The sequence below is a fragment of the Myotis nattereri genome (genome assembly GCF_964212035.1).
Source record: "Myotis nattereri genome assembly, chromosome: 2".
In the NCBI taxonomy this organism is placed as follows: domain Eukaryota; kingdom Metazoa; phylum Chordata; class Mammalia; order Chiroptera; family Vespertilionidae; genus Myotis; species Myotis nattereri.
Window position 1 is genome coordinate 3,099,524 of NC_138076.1, and position 15,917 is coordinate 3,115,440.

At 45.8% G+C, this 15,917-nt stretch overlaps 1 protein-coding gene across 1 annotated transcript in view; it reads right to left on the minus strand.

The window, feature by feature from the left end:
• Positions 1-5,028: 5,028 nt before the first annotated feature.
• VEGFC (vascular endothelial growth factor C) overlaps positions 5,029-15,917 on the minus strand; it is an 86,191-nt gene continuing 75,302 nt past the window's right edge. Inside the window, exons 5-7 of the mRNA XM_081085097.1 lie at positions 10,498-10,604; positions 9,862-10,195; positions 5,029-5,529 (exon numbers count right to left, since the gene is read on the minus strand). Coding sequence (XP_080941223.1) covers positions 5,421-5,529; positions 9,862-10,195; positions 10,498-10,604 — 550 coding nt within the window. The 3' untranslated portion in view covers positions 5,029-5,420. The remainder of the gene's footprint in view (positions 5,530-9,861; positions 10,196-10,497; positions 10,605-15,917) is intronic.

Genomic DNA, 15,917 nt, shown 5'->3' on the forward strand with positions numbered 1-15,917 from the left:
TCATAGCCTTGCTTGGTGTGGCCCAGGTTGGTTCCTGGCCAGGAGGAGGCGCTGGCACGCTCCAGGGTTCTGCTGAGGTTGCCCCCACAGCTGCACCGTGGGAGATGCTGGCTTTGGCAGAGAGCAAGAACTTGTTCAGGGAGTTCTAGAAGGTAAAGGTCATGCTTTAGAACACTTGAAAAAGGAATTGTCAAAGGGCCTTTTCAAAAGAAAATAAAATCTTTCCCCCTCAATATCTTGACATAAAACAGATCAGGTCAGGCAGCTCTGGTGGGATGAGGAGGGAAGGGCTGGTGCCCAGCCTGGGGCGCTGCGGAACATACACAGGGTGTCTCTGGAGAAGAGGAAGAAGGTGCCATGAACGATCCCCTGTGGTGTTGTCGTGTGGGCTCTGCCTGTCTCAGGAGAAACCTTGAACAGCTCAGGGCAACCAATGCTTTTTTCATAAAAATGAGAAGCCGACTGCTGTACCCTGTAGAAACACCTTAGGCCTAGCGAAACTCCTGGAGTTGTCTCAGGTGCAGAGAAAAGACTGGGTTGCTCGAGAGAACTCGCACCCTCCGGCCCTCTTCCGCCTGTGAGAGCCTAGCTTCCCCAGAGACCCAAAGGGGGAGCCCAGCCTCGGGAGGAAGGGAGACTTCTCATTCCTGTGCCGCCCACCCACATGCCACAGGAGAACAGCGCCTGCCATTTGCTCACACAGGCCACGCCAGTCATGGAACTTGGGGGCAAAGTCGCCATGACGTTGCCGTGTGACCTGAAACGGCCGATGAAGGCATCAGCTTTAAAGGCAGAAATGAGGACATTCTTTGTTTCCCGAAGACCTTCTCCAAAGCAACTGACCACCACAGGAATGACGGTGACAGATGTGGCATTCAGAGTCCATGGGCACGAGTAAATGCCGCCCAGTGTCTTACATCAGGGTTTCCCCTTGACCTTTCCAGATAAGGGCCCTGGCATTTACCTCACCATCATCCCAGGCAAGGGCTGCGCAAGACATCATCACCCTGCCTTTGCCACTCTCGGTCACAAGCTGCAGAAATGCCCCATGCACGTCCAGAACTGGCCTCCCCCGCCACCCCCACCCCTCGTCCCAACAGGTCAGGGGACATCTTCATTTTTTCTTTAAAATTCTAGTTGTCTTGCTTTTCCTCTCGATTTCCCTTCTGACCTTTTCTCATTTTTTCCTGTTCTTTCTTCCTGTTTTCACTTTTTCTTCATTCCCTTCCCTCCTTTCTTTTTCCTCCCTCTTATGAGCATGTCCCAATGAGAGTCTATGACCCCTCATTTATTGGGTCCCTGTGAAACGCAAGCCTCACAAATATCATCAAAACCAAGAGAGGCTGCTTAAACTGGGCATCAGAATGGGGGGAGCCCTAACTGGTTTGGCTCAGTGGATAGAGCATCGGCCTGTGGACTGAGGGTACAAGGGCATGTACCTTGGTTGTGGGCACATCCCCAGTAGGGGGTGTGCAGGAGGCAGCTGGTCGATGTTTCTAACTCTCTATCCCTCTCCCTTCCTCTCTGTAAAAAATCAATAAAATATATTTAAGAAAAAAAAGAATCGGGGGAGCGGCCCCTCCCAGTCCTGTCTGCTTCCTGGGACAGCTTACCCTTGAGCAGTGACAGGAAACATATTGTCCACAGGAAACATCGGGGCTGGGAATAGGAGAGAGTCAGGGTTGAAGGTCATCGTTTAAGATTTGTAAGAGATACAGAGAGGACAGTAGCCCGTGGGGGCGTTGTAGGGGGCTGTCAGAGAAAGGAGACAGGGAGTGTAAGCATGGGCGGCGTGGAGGGCTCAGTTGTCATTCATGAACTTGGGCCATGGGAAGTCTCCACACCCGGTACTCCCGGATGTGACCCTGGCACCCAGGAAAAGGATTTGCTGGTTTTTTTCACACTGAATGACCCTGTCAGCCACCTAGTTGCATTCCTAATGATATCCTCAAAACACAATTCCTACTTAACTGAAATCTGCACATTTGAAATAGAGCAAAATTAATTTTTAAAAAGATTAAGAAAATGTGCAGCTGCCTTAAAATGATGGAAAAATATGTCCCAGCTTTAACAACGCACGAGTGTTCCAAAGTGAGACAGAGCAGTGTGCAGAGCACATGTGAAAGTTCTTTTTTTCTTTTAAAAGTGTGTATGCATTGTGTTCATAAAGTTAAATATTTTGATTGAGGCAATTGTGAAGTCTCTGATCCAGCCACCCATTATTTTGTGAATTTAAAGGACGTTGGTAAGGGTGTGTCACCACCCTGTCTACCTAATCCACAGTTACTGTGTCAGTGTGGACAGCCACGTCTTGTCAAGCCTGATGCGTGGTCAGCCCGTGGGTGAGCTCCCGGCAGCCTCGGCACCTGGCCCCTCTTCTCAGAGGGTGTGGACACCAGGCCCGGTGTGGTCAGCCCGTGGGTGAGCTCCCGGCAGCCTCGGCACCTGGCCCCTGTTCTCAGAGGCTGTGGACACCAGGCCCGGTGTGGTCAGCCCGTGGGTGAGCTCCCGGCAGCCTCGGCACCTGGCCCGTTCTCAGAGGCTGTGGACACCAGGCCCGGTGCCGTCAGCCAGTGACACCAGGCGGAGACCTAATGAAGCCGGGTCATCAGGACTCAGCTCTGCAACCACAGCCTGGTCTGGACCAAGCGCAGTAAGTGTAGGCGCACCTGGCCCAGGTTCGGAGCAGGCGCAGCCTTAACTTTTGCTTTTTTATGAAACGTCTCCTTGCTGTATTTTTTCAACATATGTACTTTTATCAGCAGTTGAAAGACATTTTCCAAAGTCTCCACAGGTGTCCCCTTTGATACAATTCCGGGGCTTTGAGCTGTCTAGACTAGTTAGAATTATGGTTACGGGAGATACTTTACTTATGAATTTTACATAGAACATGTTTAAAAGGTTCATATTTCCTCTTAATGGGTCGCTATTCTCAAGAACGGGGCCGCCCCGAGTTCTCAGCAGTGCTCCATGTTTCCCTTCTCCCGCCGGAGGCCCCTGCTGTGGCCCAGCACCAGCCTGGTACCAGCGGGGCGGGGGGGGGGGGGGGGTTCACAGACATTTAGCTCCACTCGCTCGTTCCTGAGACGAAGCTGCACTTGCCGAGGAATCAGGCTAAGGACCTGCTGTGGTTCCCGCCAGGTCCCTCCGTCCCCCGGGCTTCTCCCCGCACCGGCTTGTTAGCTGTGGAGCGAAGAGGAAAGCACGTGTGAAGCTCTGGTTTTTATAGAGATTTCCAAACCCTCAACGCCTCTAACCTTCCAACTGCATTTATGCAAGTTAACAATTACCCCCTTTAAAAAAGTATCCCATATACAAAAGATTCAAGGACAGAGAAAACCGGTATTAATTTATAAAGTATCACTGACTCCCTCAAACAGTGTTCGGGTGTACTGAAGGCACTTGTTTTGATACAATAATTGGATTTATTCAGAACTTTCTAGAATTTATCAACATGAAAACCAGACTCGCCAATGTCTCTCTTCTACCATAGCGAAGTGATCGGCTAGGCTCACCTTCAGTTCAAAAGGCAAAGTCCCTCAACAGCAGCCCTTGGTCAACCTGCCAGTGAAAGCGCAGGAGCGTAGCACCCCCTGGGAGGTGAGCACGACCTTCCCCACGTGGGAGTGTCCTGACCACTGGCCATGCCCTACAGCACCGGCTGCCATCCCAGCCTCGCCTGTGCGTCTGCTTCCCTCTTACCCGCTGGGACAAGTCCTTCGGAGCAGGGTCTCCACCCGGAGGAAGACAGAGCCGGCCCTGCCTGCCTCCCTCGGAGAGATGCACCCTGGGTATGCCAGTGGGGCCTTCTCGTGGCCGCCACCCACACTTCTGTTTGGAGTTAGCGTGGATGGAGAGAACAAAGCTATTTTTAGAAACTCTAATACTGGAATCTGTTTCATTCCATCAGTCAGCCAATGTCAAAACCCCTTTCCAAAAAAAAAAAAAGTCTGGAAGCTAGAGCTTATACCGCCGCTTAAAAAATATCTTTTCCCCTCGAGTCTTTTCAGCTAAGGACACAGCATTAGGTTTCAGGGCATACAATTCTGTGTTCAAACTTCCAAGATGCCCATGTAGACACTGGTGCCTCAGACGCCCAGTGTTTTCTCGGCTTCGTCCTGCAGATTGCCCGCCTGGGGTCTGGAGGCTCGAGGCCAGTTTGTGGGCATTTTCACTGTATCTTTTAGCTTCTGCTGAGTCGGTCTTGCTAATGCTCCACAGAATTGTTTAGCTTTCTCTCCGGTCCACCTCTTTAGCTGGCACCAAAAATCTCAGTTATTGCCATGGAGGGAAGCGAGGTTTTTATGGTCCATATAAACTTGTCTGAGTACCACCGGCAATGTCTTGTGTCTTTGCCCATGTTACTTCTGCTTTTGGCCAGAATGATTACATCTCCAGGGACAAGTTAAATGTCTTTTTTTTCTGGCATGCTTCGCGCTTTAATATTTGGCCCAGTGGTTTTTTGGCTTACCCATATCTTCTGAGAAACTAATTGTCAACACATAGTTTAGATGACTTTCAAGCTGATAACTGATAACAGCTGTTGTATCAAGTTACATAGCCTTAGGGGCTCATTCAAAACGTAGATATATATTTTTTTGCATTAGCTAAAAAATTAATGTATTTAAAAATGTATCAATACTAAAAATGACTCACCAGATCCAGAGAGAGAGATCACACCCAGAGTTAGAAGTCCAAGTGCTCCCGGTGCCGGAATAACTCAATCACATGGATGTTAATAAGCAGACCGCCTTTTTAGATGGTATGCTCTTTATCGATTCATTTGGTTATAAATTCAAGAGTATCATGTGCTAAAATGTTTATACTCATGAAAATGTTGAGATTAAAATGTAATAGCAACTGTTATCCTTGTGAACATTTCTTTTGTAGGTTTAGATTGTTATCACAAGCCCAATCTGACATCTGGTTGGAGAAAAAGAAAAAGGGTGGGGTTAGGGGGGGTGAATGGTCCATAATATCAAGTTCTACTTACGACGGAAGATGGTAATAGACCGAACTCAGCAGTTTATAATACAATTCTCATTTTATTTTAAACATATTTTGCATGATATAAAAATATTGATCACAGTGAGCTTTACCAATTGTTATTGCTATAAACATGAATGCAGAAACAATATTTTTAGTGGAAATAAATTATATAGTCTTTTTTTTTTTTAAATCACAACAGAAAAACCTCGGCTGTTCGGTCCTTGGCAGAAAACCAGTGTTTATAAGAGGTCTTTGCAGATGAGCTGGGGCCCGTTTCCGTGACGTTATCCACGTGGCTCGGGAAACACCCACCGACCGCTGTCTCTGTCACCGTGGCCCCACACACGTCTCTCTGTCCACAGACAGTTTTAAAGGGGCAGCACAGTCTGCCATGGCAGAAACGGGGCGGCGGGAAACAGTCCCGTCTCAGTTCACTGTGGTCTCTTCCAGTACGCGGGCACACAGCGGCACACCTCCTCACTGAACGCGAGGCCCGGCTCGCAGTGCTTCAGCCGGTTTGTGCACGGCCGTCTGTAACAGCTAGGGAAACAGAGACACACACTCTCGTTAAAGGCCAAGGCGAGGAAAAGAGATCCCTCTTTTTTACAGCTGCACAGTATTGCATGGATGGGCCTGGGAAACGTTATGCTAAGTGAAATAAGCCAAACTGAGAAAGACAAATATCACATGATCTCACTTAGTTGTGGAATCAAATGAACAAAATGAATGGACCAACAAAATAAGACCCGAAGCAGGGAGGCATGGAACAGACTGACAAACCTCGATGTGGGGTTGTGGGGAGAAGAGATTAACCAAAGAATTTATATACTTACTAGAGGTCCGGTGCACGAAATTCGTGCACTTGGTGGGGGAGATCCCTCAGCGCGGACTGCTCCCTCTCACAGTCCAGGAACCCTTGGGGGATGTCCCACTCGCCTAAGCCGTCAGTGGGACATCCTTAGCGCTGCCGCAGAGGCAGGAGAGGCTCCCACCACCACCACGGCACTCACCAGCTGTGAGCCCGGCTTCTGGCTGAGCAGCGCCCCCCCAAACCCCTGTCGGAGTGCACTGACCACCAGGACAGCTCCTGCATTGCTCATCTGCCCCCTGATGGTCAGTGAACGTCATAGCGACCGGTCGTCCTGCTGTTCGGTTGATTTGCATATTCACCTTTTATTATATAGGATATGCATAGCCATGGACACTGGCAATTGGGTAGTGAAGACCTGGGGGATAGGCAGGGGCTAGGAGGAGGGGGGCAAAGGAGGGGGACAGAAGATATCTGTAATACTATCAACAATAAAAAATATATTACATAAACAAATACATAAAAGTCCAAGGGGAGGAATTCGTTATGCTATAAACACACTTTTGTGTTAGTCTAAATTTTAAACTAGAATGAAGTCACTCATTTGTCATAACAGTAGGTTTACAGGTTTGTAAATTGTTCGTTGGTGCTTACACTCACACAGTTTGAGGGGAATGGACCCTCACCCTCCAGAGTGTCTGGGTTGCTGATGTCACAAATGGAAGAGTGAGACACTGCCAGCGTCGGTGTTTTTGCAGTGCTCTCTGCTTCGTATGTGAAGAGGAAATGTTGGAAGTGATTGTTCCGGGTCTGCGATTCAGGGTGACCACATAAGCATGAGACTTTCAGGGAACCAGGGCTTCAAAGGGACCCAAGGACCCAAGCCAGCCATCTGCAGGCAGGACTGTGGTCCTCAGGGGCAGCCCCACCCTCACTCCCATCTGCGGGACCTGCAGCTGCGATCGTGGTGGGGGCTCACCCCCCCACACGCCCCACCTCGGCTCCATGTGCAAAGGGAGGGACAGTTTCCCTTGGGGGCCCCTCTCTGCCACCCCTGGACTTCCAGTTTCCAGCAGTGGTGAAAAAATTAATGATCAAGCAACTAATCCCATCCAAAGCCCTGTTGCTCTGAGGAATGGGAGAGATCTTTGAAGATGATTTTTTTTTTTTTTTTTTTTTTGGCATATGAGTTTGGTTAACATGTGGGAATGGGGATGGGTGTCCAGGGAAGAATGCAAATGGCCTGCCATGGAAATCCACAGTGCACTGCAGAAAAACTACACATGTGATGCTGATGCTATCATTTCACTTCTTGTGCTTTAGAAAAGGAAGTACATCTAGTTAAAATGTGATTATTTTAAGCTTCTAAATACAAGTGCAATTTTGGTCCACTGTTATTCCTTAAGGAAAAAGACAGAATTCTCAATGAGCAATGAAAGTTACTGAATAAGGCAGTGGACCAAAGCATGTATATGCTGCTCACTACACTTTTGGAATAAATATTAAGAGAAAATGGGTGTAAATATTTCAAAATATAAATTATTATTTTTTGCTTCAATATATACATGAAACCTGGAATTACACCCCTAGAAAAGTGAACATACGGAGAGTTTCAGTAAATAAAAATCTTTATGAAGCATGTATACTATTAAGAGAAATACAATGATACAAATCTTTTCTACTAACTTAAAAGAATTCTAGAGAAAAAATATGATTACTGGTTAGGCTTTATAAGCATAAAATTTCAGCTTTTTAAATACATACGAATTAGGTTCACTCAGAAGTCTCAACATACAAAATGGTTCCATAAGATTTGATATTTATATTCTGCATTTTTTAAGTATCCTGGTAATTTGAGTAGAGATATGTGAGTAAAATTTCAATACAGTTATTGCTTAAAATATTCTAAAGAGAAAAAAATGGTTCCAGTAAGGCATTCTGAAACAATAATGAAAAAATATGTCATCAAGTATATCTGTAGATTCAGTGAATCTCCTTATGCAGCAGCTAAAATGCTAGTGCAGACCGATCTTCAAATATAGCATAGAATGAGACCACAGAACTTTTGAGAACAAAAAGGTGGACACTCAGTTTACTGAGGAAGAGAGTACTGATGACATCAATGCAGAGACGCAACTGTAAGTAGATGGAATGAAAGCGTGGAGTCCTGTGCATAGTCATCCTTGAAAGGCGTCATCACCATCCGCGAAGAGCAGATGAAAGAGAAGAGAAGCCGTGAAGGTGATGAAGAGCAAACTCAGAGAAGCCAGGAGAGGGCAATGTAATGTCAGACAGAAAAGGAAGAGAACTTAAAGAGAAGCTACAGAAAGGGCCGCTTACAGAAAGACCAACTTGTCCAGTGCATGTGGCAATCAAGAGTGTACTGATACCTTAAACAGAAATCTATCATGGAATTAATTCTAGGGCACAAACCCCATTAGTTGGTTGAAAATTCAGAGATGGCCCAGCGAGCGTGGCTCAGTGGTTGAACATCAACCTATGAACCAGGAGATCACGGTTCAATTCCCGGTCAGGGCACATGCCTGGGTTGCGGGCTCGATCACCAGTGTGGGGCGTGCAGGAGGCAGCCGATTAATAATTCTAGCTCGTCATCGATGTTTCTATCTCTCTCTCCCTCTACCTTCCTCTCTGAAATCAATAAAAATATATTTAAAAAAGAGAAAATTCAGATGAAAGAGGTGACTGTGTGGTTACCAGAGAGGCTGAGGAATGGGGTGGGGGGGTAAAATATATGATGATGGCAAGAGACGAGACAATGGGTGATGAGCACACAATGCAATATACAGGTGACGTGTTATAATATTGTATCCTTGAAACTTATATAATCTTATTAACCAACATCACACCAATAAATGTAATAACTCAAATTTTAATAAAGGAAAGAGGTGGACCCAAATGCAGAAGGCCTGGCCTTGAGCATCTTTGGCAAGGAGGACAGATCTCGGTGGACAGCTCTGCATCACAGGGACAGGTTGATAAGATAGAAGACATCTGGGAGCTTTTATGAATTGAGGGGAAAGGACAGCAGAGTTAAGGTGTAAAGGTCAGGAAGAGAGAGGCACGATGGTTGAAGCAATGTTGAAGGAACATGGGAGGACATGTCGAATGTCGACTCTGGCTTCCGTAGTCAAGCACCTTATTCCCAGGATAGACAGGACCAAGTTCAGGACTCACACAGAAAGGATTCGGGTCCAAACGTGCCATGTTTTTCTTGGTGAAGAGGGAGCAGACTCAAGGTTTAAGGAGTAACCTCTAACAGCATATTCATTTACTCCTCTAATTCCATTAAGCACTTTGCTTAAATATTTCTGTGCCTAGATACAATTCTACAGTAATTGTCAATGTCTTATCCTTTGTAAATTTTGGACACAATTTTCTGCACTTAGAACAGTTGTTTAAATCTCATCTGATGGAATCATAAGTGTGGTGGAGGCAGGTGTGCACTGCCCAGTTGTATGTTTTTTGTTGTTGTTAATCCTCACCTGAGGACATTTTTTCCATTGATTTTTAAAGAGAGTGGGAGGGAGGCAGGGAGAGATGGAGGGAGGGAGAGAGAGAGAAAGAGAAATACTGATGTGAGAGAGACACATAGATTGGTTGTCTCCTACACATGCACCTAAGAGGCCAGGGATCGAACCTGCAACCCAAGTACATGCCCTTGACTGGGAATCAAACCCAAGACCCTTTCGTGCAGCAGCTGATGCTCTAACCCCTGAGAACACCGGCCAGGGCCTGGCTGCATTTGGAAAATGCTCCCAGGTGACTGTCCTATGCACCTGTCTAGCTTGGGTCGAGAGCTACCACCTCAGCTTCTGGGACAAGGCCTCAGAGCGCACTCTGAGCCTGGATCTGGTGTGCATTCCAGGCCTCCTTTCCTGCCTTGAAAGTGTGGCATTGGTTGAAACCTATCAGAACAACTCTTCCAGAATTTACTGGTTCCACAATAGCAACCAGCAGCTGCTGTTTGTGTTGAGAAAACTGCGTTTAGTTGAGAACACGATTTCCAGGAAGAGAAATACTCATGGTTCATGACGACTGCTCACCTGCACGTCTGAGGCTGAAACTTCTTCCCTTTGAGGAAGCACTTCTGGGGGTTTTCTGTACATTCACAGGCGCACTTGGCTGGGTTGAGGGGCTGGCTTCTCGGGCAGGCTCTTCTGCACACGCACTGGCACGTGCTCTCGTCGAACTCCCTGTGGGGCCCGCACGAGCCAGGGAAGAGTTGGTTTCTGCAGACGCACTGGCACGAGTCTCTGTCCAGCTCCTTGTGGGGCCCACAGCTGGCCGGCCGCAGCCCCCCTTTGCAGACGCACTGACATGTCTCTTCATCCAGCTCCTTGTTGGGGCCACAGACGTCGTGGAATCCATCGGCCGCGTCTAGACAACCAGGCGGGACATGGTTACTACACCTCACTCGGGCCTGGGTGGTGTTATGCAATAAAAGCGTCGACGGCACCTTCCCTGGCATGTTGTTCATTACAGGGCTGTGCACGAACATGGCATGTGCCTCTACAGGAGCGGCCCATGCAATACCAATGGGAGGCAAGCAAGGGCCTCTCGTGTAGTGAGCTAGTGCATGTCATGACCTGAACATCGTGCGTGTGGGTCTGATATGAAAGTGCGTGCCGATCACAAGAGAGAGCCCCGGCATCTAGTCTCCAAAGCCAGCACGCTCTTACCGTCGCCAGCGGTGGAGGCAAACATGAAATCCTGCTGAGCGAGGCACCTGCAGATGTGGCTGTTCCACGTGTGGTTGGCGGGGCAGGTCTTGTTGGCAGCCTGGCACCTGGGGAGACAGACGGGGAGGCATTAGCATAACTGGCACGGAGACGGGGTCATCGCTTTCCTTACCTCTGTATCACATCAATACATACATGTAAAAGTGCTCGAAATGATGTCAGAACATCGGGAATGAAATGTGGATGTTCCCTCTCAAACCACCTCCACCCCCATGGGCCATGGCGCTCTCATCCCAGAGGTGAGCACTGTGAGGGGGATGGTTTTGAACCACTCCAGGCTCCCGCCTCTTTACGGTGATGCACTGATCTGTGCAAACATATAGCGTCCTCATTTGTGCAAAAATGGGACCACGCCTTTTACTCCAAAAGTCCTTTTCCACTAAACAGTCCATCTCATAGGACAGGCTGTGAAGGTCTGCTCCATTACCCATAGAGGTTGCACAGGGGTCCTGTAAGGATGTAGCATTTACTTTATCAGCCCCCTGTTGACAGCTATTGAAGTGGCTTCCACCTTGGCCTCTTCCAAGGATTCTCCAGGAAGCATTCTTACACCTGTGCCTTGTCGACTGCTTTTCGGAAGCACAGATGCCCATACTGTCAAGGTCCATTAATGCAAAATTCCCACTCTATTCCCCACCACAAAGGTATCCGCAACCATGGGTTTTGTAGTGTTAGTCCTTCCTCCCTTCCTTCCATCTTATTTGTTTTGGTAAAAGCTAAACAGCATGAAGTTCTTTTTCTTAGCGTTTGATTTATGACTTTGGAGTTTCCTTTTGCAAATGAAAGAAAATAAGTATGTAGGTGTGTATACACGTATGTATATACGCATGTGTGCATGCATTTTATCTCATTCTCTTACACAGGTGATATCCTCCCGTAGATTCCAAACCTTGATTTTTCACTGAACACTATTTCCTGGAGGATGTTATACCTGCATAATAACTTCAGGTATTCCCAAGAGCAAGTCTCTGCTCATTACGTATTTTTGTTGCTATTTTGTAGGCTAATCACAAACCCATATTGATGCACGTAAAAGCTAGACAGTGCTCATCCATTTTCCAAAACAGTATCATTGTTGTTTTTTATTTACCTCTCTATTCAAAACGTGAGCATTCCTCCATCAAATAAGACAGCAGTTATGTTTAGCTATGTAACAGCAATGCAGTTAATCCTGGTTGAACCAAACTCATGTCACTCTTCTGTAAGTGCAAGTTGACCGTGGCCATGCTGCCTCAGTGCTGACGTGGTGTAAGTGGCACACCCCCTTGTTGGCACAGTGCTGTGGGGTCACAGCTAGAACTTACCAACGTGCGCTTGAAGCTGGCATGACCTCGGCCACTGTGTTCCCAGCTGGGAGTTGTAACCCAGTCGTGGATCATAAAATTAACCACATGAATTGGGAAATGCATTTTTCAATGTGAAAGAATGGCATGTAATAAAATAGAAATTAGTAAAGTGCATGTGATATTGTTTTCTGCAATTGTATTTCAATATATATATACACATATACATATTTTAATATAAGTAATGTACATATACAAATATATATGTGTGAATATTAATATACAACCCCTCACACACATAACTCCCCTTTTCCCATGTGGTGTGTGTGTGTGTGTATGCATGTCTGTGATGGCAATGTCAAATATATTTGGTTTTAGTCACAGCTGGAAAAGTGACAAAATACCTATCTAAGCTATTACAATGGCACAAAGAGGTGTCAAGAATAATCCGAATCACTAGCCCAAGTAAGACTGGTGAAAGGTGAGATTTCCAACTGCAGGCATATGTGTTAATGTCTGTGCTTACATTTAAAATGGATACACAACTGTTCATCCTAAGTAGGTACAAAAACAAAACAATTTCCTAGCATGTAGTGAGGAAAAAATATAGAGTTTTCTCTACAATATTTCAACATCTTCAAAAATATAAACTCGAAAGTATGGACTGGGTGTAGAAACGAATGTAGGGATAAATGTAGAAATATGTTTCTGGGAATGCCATACAAAGCAAGGAGTCAAGTTTGACAGAATTAAATAATGATTTCATATGATCTAGCTACATTAACTCTTTAGTTTTTGCACATTTATGTTGAATAAAAATACAGCCTTCAGAATAACACTCAATTATGTTCTATTTCAAACACTGTGCCCACTTAAACTTTATACTGCTAATTATGGTTTGCTCAAAGAAAAGTAAATATTTTAATTTATAATACTCTTAAAACTTAAATTTCTAGAACAATATGACTTCCGAAGCTACCAAAAGTAAGAAACTACTACTCATCAATGTTAACACATATTTCAAAGTTGAAATGTGAAATTCTGCTACATACAACTTAATGAAAGAAACATATATTTGGGTGAAATACATTTTCATAATTTCCTAGAAAAGTTCCTGATCTAAATGTGAGACACAACTGCTTAGCATTTAAAGCTTCTCACGTGAAAATAATTAGAGACACAATTTCCAAAATGCTGTCATTTTAGAATGAAAGGCAATGATTTCATGGTGGATAGGTTTAGCACAATCATATCTCATTTATCTTTATCTCCAGAGCATTTTTGTTCTATTAGAACTGCAAGTTATGAATATTAATGGGTGAACATATTAACATGTTTACAAATTAGTTTGCAATTACTGGTAAAGTGGGTCTATGCTGAGAATCGTAGGTAAATATATTAACTTCCCTTTCCCGCCCATGAACACAGTAGGCCTGCAGACACCAGTAAGATTAAGTCTATAAAACATATCGCTGAGAGAAAAAAAGGTAATGTCACCATTTTAACATAAAAAATGTTAAACACTCAGAGCTGTGCTATGTAACCTCTTGTGGCACATTAACTCACCCATCTATATATATAAAAGCCTAAGCGACTAAATGACCGAATGACTGGTCGACTGGTCGCTATGACGCACACTGACCACCAGGGGACAGACGCTCAACGCACAGGATCAGGCTCCCTCCTGTGTGGATTGGGACTGTGGGATCAGGCCAAACCCAGCAGTCTGACATCCCCTGAGGGGTCCCGGATTGCAAGAGAGCTCAGGCCAGGCTGAGGGACCCCACCAGTGTACGAATCCTTGCACTGGGCCTCTGGTATGCCATAAAAACAGAAAAGCATGAGTGGAAATAACACAGTTTCAGAGGAGTGAGTACCTCTGCGCATGGGGGACAAGGAATGGTGACTTGGACCGTTGGGTTATATCGTAAGTAAATACAAAGGAAGTATTTGTTAAATTTTAAATTGGGGAGGAGGAATAGGTCATTTTTGTCTCTGTTGTTCTGTAATAAGTGTTTGAGTTTTTTTAACTTAAATAAGTTAAAAATGCAGGCATGACTGCAAATCCTAAGGAATGAACTGACTCCAACCTTAGTCTGCATCTCCGAAGTGCTCCTTTTCGGTTGTGGGATGTTGGAGAAAGTTACTTAACGCTGATGATTCTGCCTTTCATATCTAGCTGGGAATCAGTCTCTCTATCACTTTCTCTCCTACTTCCTCACACACTCTCTCTGTGCCGCGTGGGTGCTAGATTATCAGTAAATGACAAGGTTATCTTCGTTCCAAGTCCTTCAGCTAATGAGTCAGTCCTGGCCATCCCTGGGCTTTCTTTCCCCTAACAGTTGATCCTCTCACCACTTCCTCTTTCCTTGAACTCTGTCGGCTTTTTGTAAGATCTTTGGAATTTTGTAATATCTTTCTCTCAGTTTTAACCGCTCATTTTTCTGCCTGCTCTTTCTCAGTCTCCTGCACAGACCATCGTTTCTCGAACAGTTTCTCAATATTGATGTTCCCACGGTTTTATTTTCTCTGCTACGTCCTGTATTTCCCTTGGTTGGGTTTGTCTCTTCCAATTGCTCTCACTACCAATGATATGCTGGTAGCCACCAAATGAGCAACCTCGCCCCACCCCCACATCCAACTGCCTGCGGAATGGCCACTTTAATTTCTTTCAGATATCGCAAAAACTCACACTACGCACATAAAAACTAAACTCTTTTCAAACCCGCCTTCCCGCCTTTTTAAATATTATCAGTGAAACTTCTGTTATGCCACACACCTAGTTCCTAAGCCCTACTTTCTTCTGTTTCCAATGTCTTCCCACCTCTTCTCTTTCCATCCTGTCTCCACTGCCTCAGTTCCCACCCTTATTATTTCTCTGATGGATTATTTCAGAAGCTTCCTCTCCAATTTTCTCATCTCCTGTTTGCTTCTCTAATCCACCAACTACATTACCACCAGGCTGTTCTTTCTATAATATACCATGTAAATATAACACCCCTCCATGAATCTCTTAGTGGTTCCTGGAGGACTTGAAGGAAAAGTTCGTCCTTGGTGAGATGTACGCACTCCTGCGCGCCTCTCGGGCCACACGCGGCTGCAGCTACGCAAGCAGCATCAGCGCCCTGCACCTATTCAGCAGTTTATTCCATTCTCTTTACATTTTGACACTTTATATAGAAGCAAATTGAGGGTCAGAGACATGAAACACCCAGTCTCACAAGCTTATGAGTGGTGGGCCAGCATTCAAGCTGACATCTGGCTTACTCTCAGGCCCAAGGTCTCTTTACTCTTTTTGTCTCTTCTCGCCTCAACTAGTGAATTCGAAATAATGAAAACATGAGTAAAATATGCAAATGATATGGGATAGAGATAAGGAAGCTGTTTTATTTAACAAGCACTTGTTGATAGTGTAGTGTATTGTTTAGCCCACAAATCTGCTTCACCTGTAGGATAAGGCTAATGCTACTGCCAATGTCATAGCTGACTTTGGTGGTTACTGAGACAGACAATGTACTCACAGGGCTGAAAGTATAGTGACGGCTCGATTACTCTTCAGTGTTGTTAGCTGGATACTATGGAGGATACAAACCTGCCTCTCACAGTCCAGTCTTTGACTCACATACAGACCCTAGAAACCCAGGCAGGCGAGGGCCAAGTAAATGCAGTCATCGCCGCGGGTATGCAAGAAGCAAAGATGGCCGCGGTATTTGGAGGAGATGAGTGCAGCAGAAAGGCCTTCCCCTGAATCTGAGGAGGGGATGAGGCGTCGGGAAGGCAGCAGAGAAAGGACCAGGCCAGAATGGAAATGAGATGCAGAGCAGGAAGTGAGGGTGGTGATCAGAGAGTCAGACTTGGTGAGGCGCAGATGTGTGAGCAGTGGGACACAGAAGGAAGGATGCCAAACTGGAGGGGAAAACCTGAGCTCAGTTCTTTGAGCCTTTAAAGGTCGCTGCCAGTTCCTGGTCCGATGAATGACATGGTGCCTTTAAAGCTTACCTGTCACACGATCCAGGAGCTGGAGACATATCTGCTACAAGAAAACCGGTACTAACACCACTGCGTTAAATCCATGCA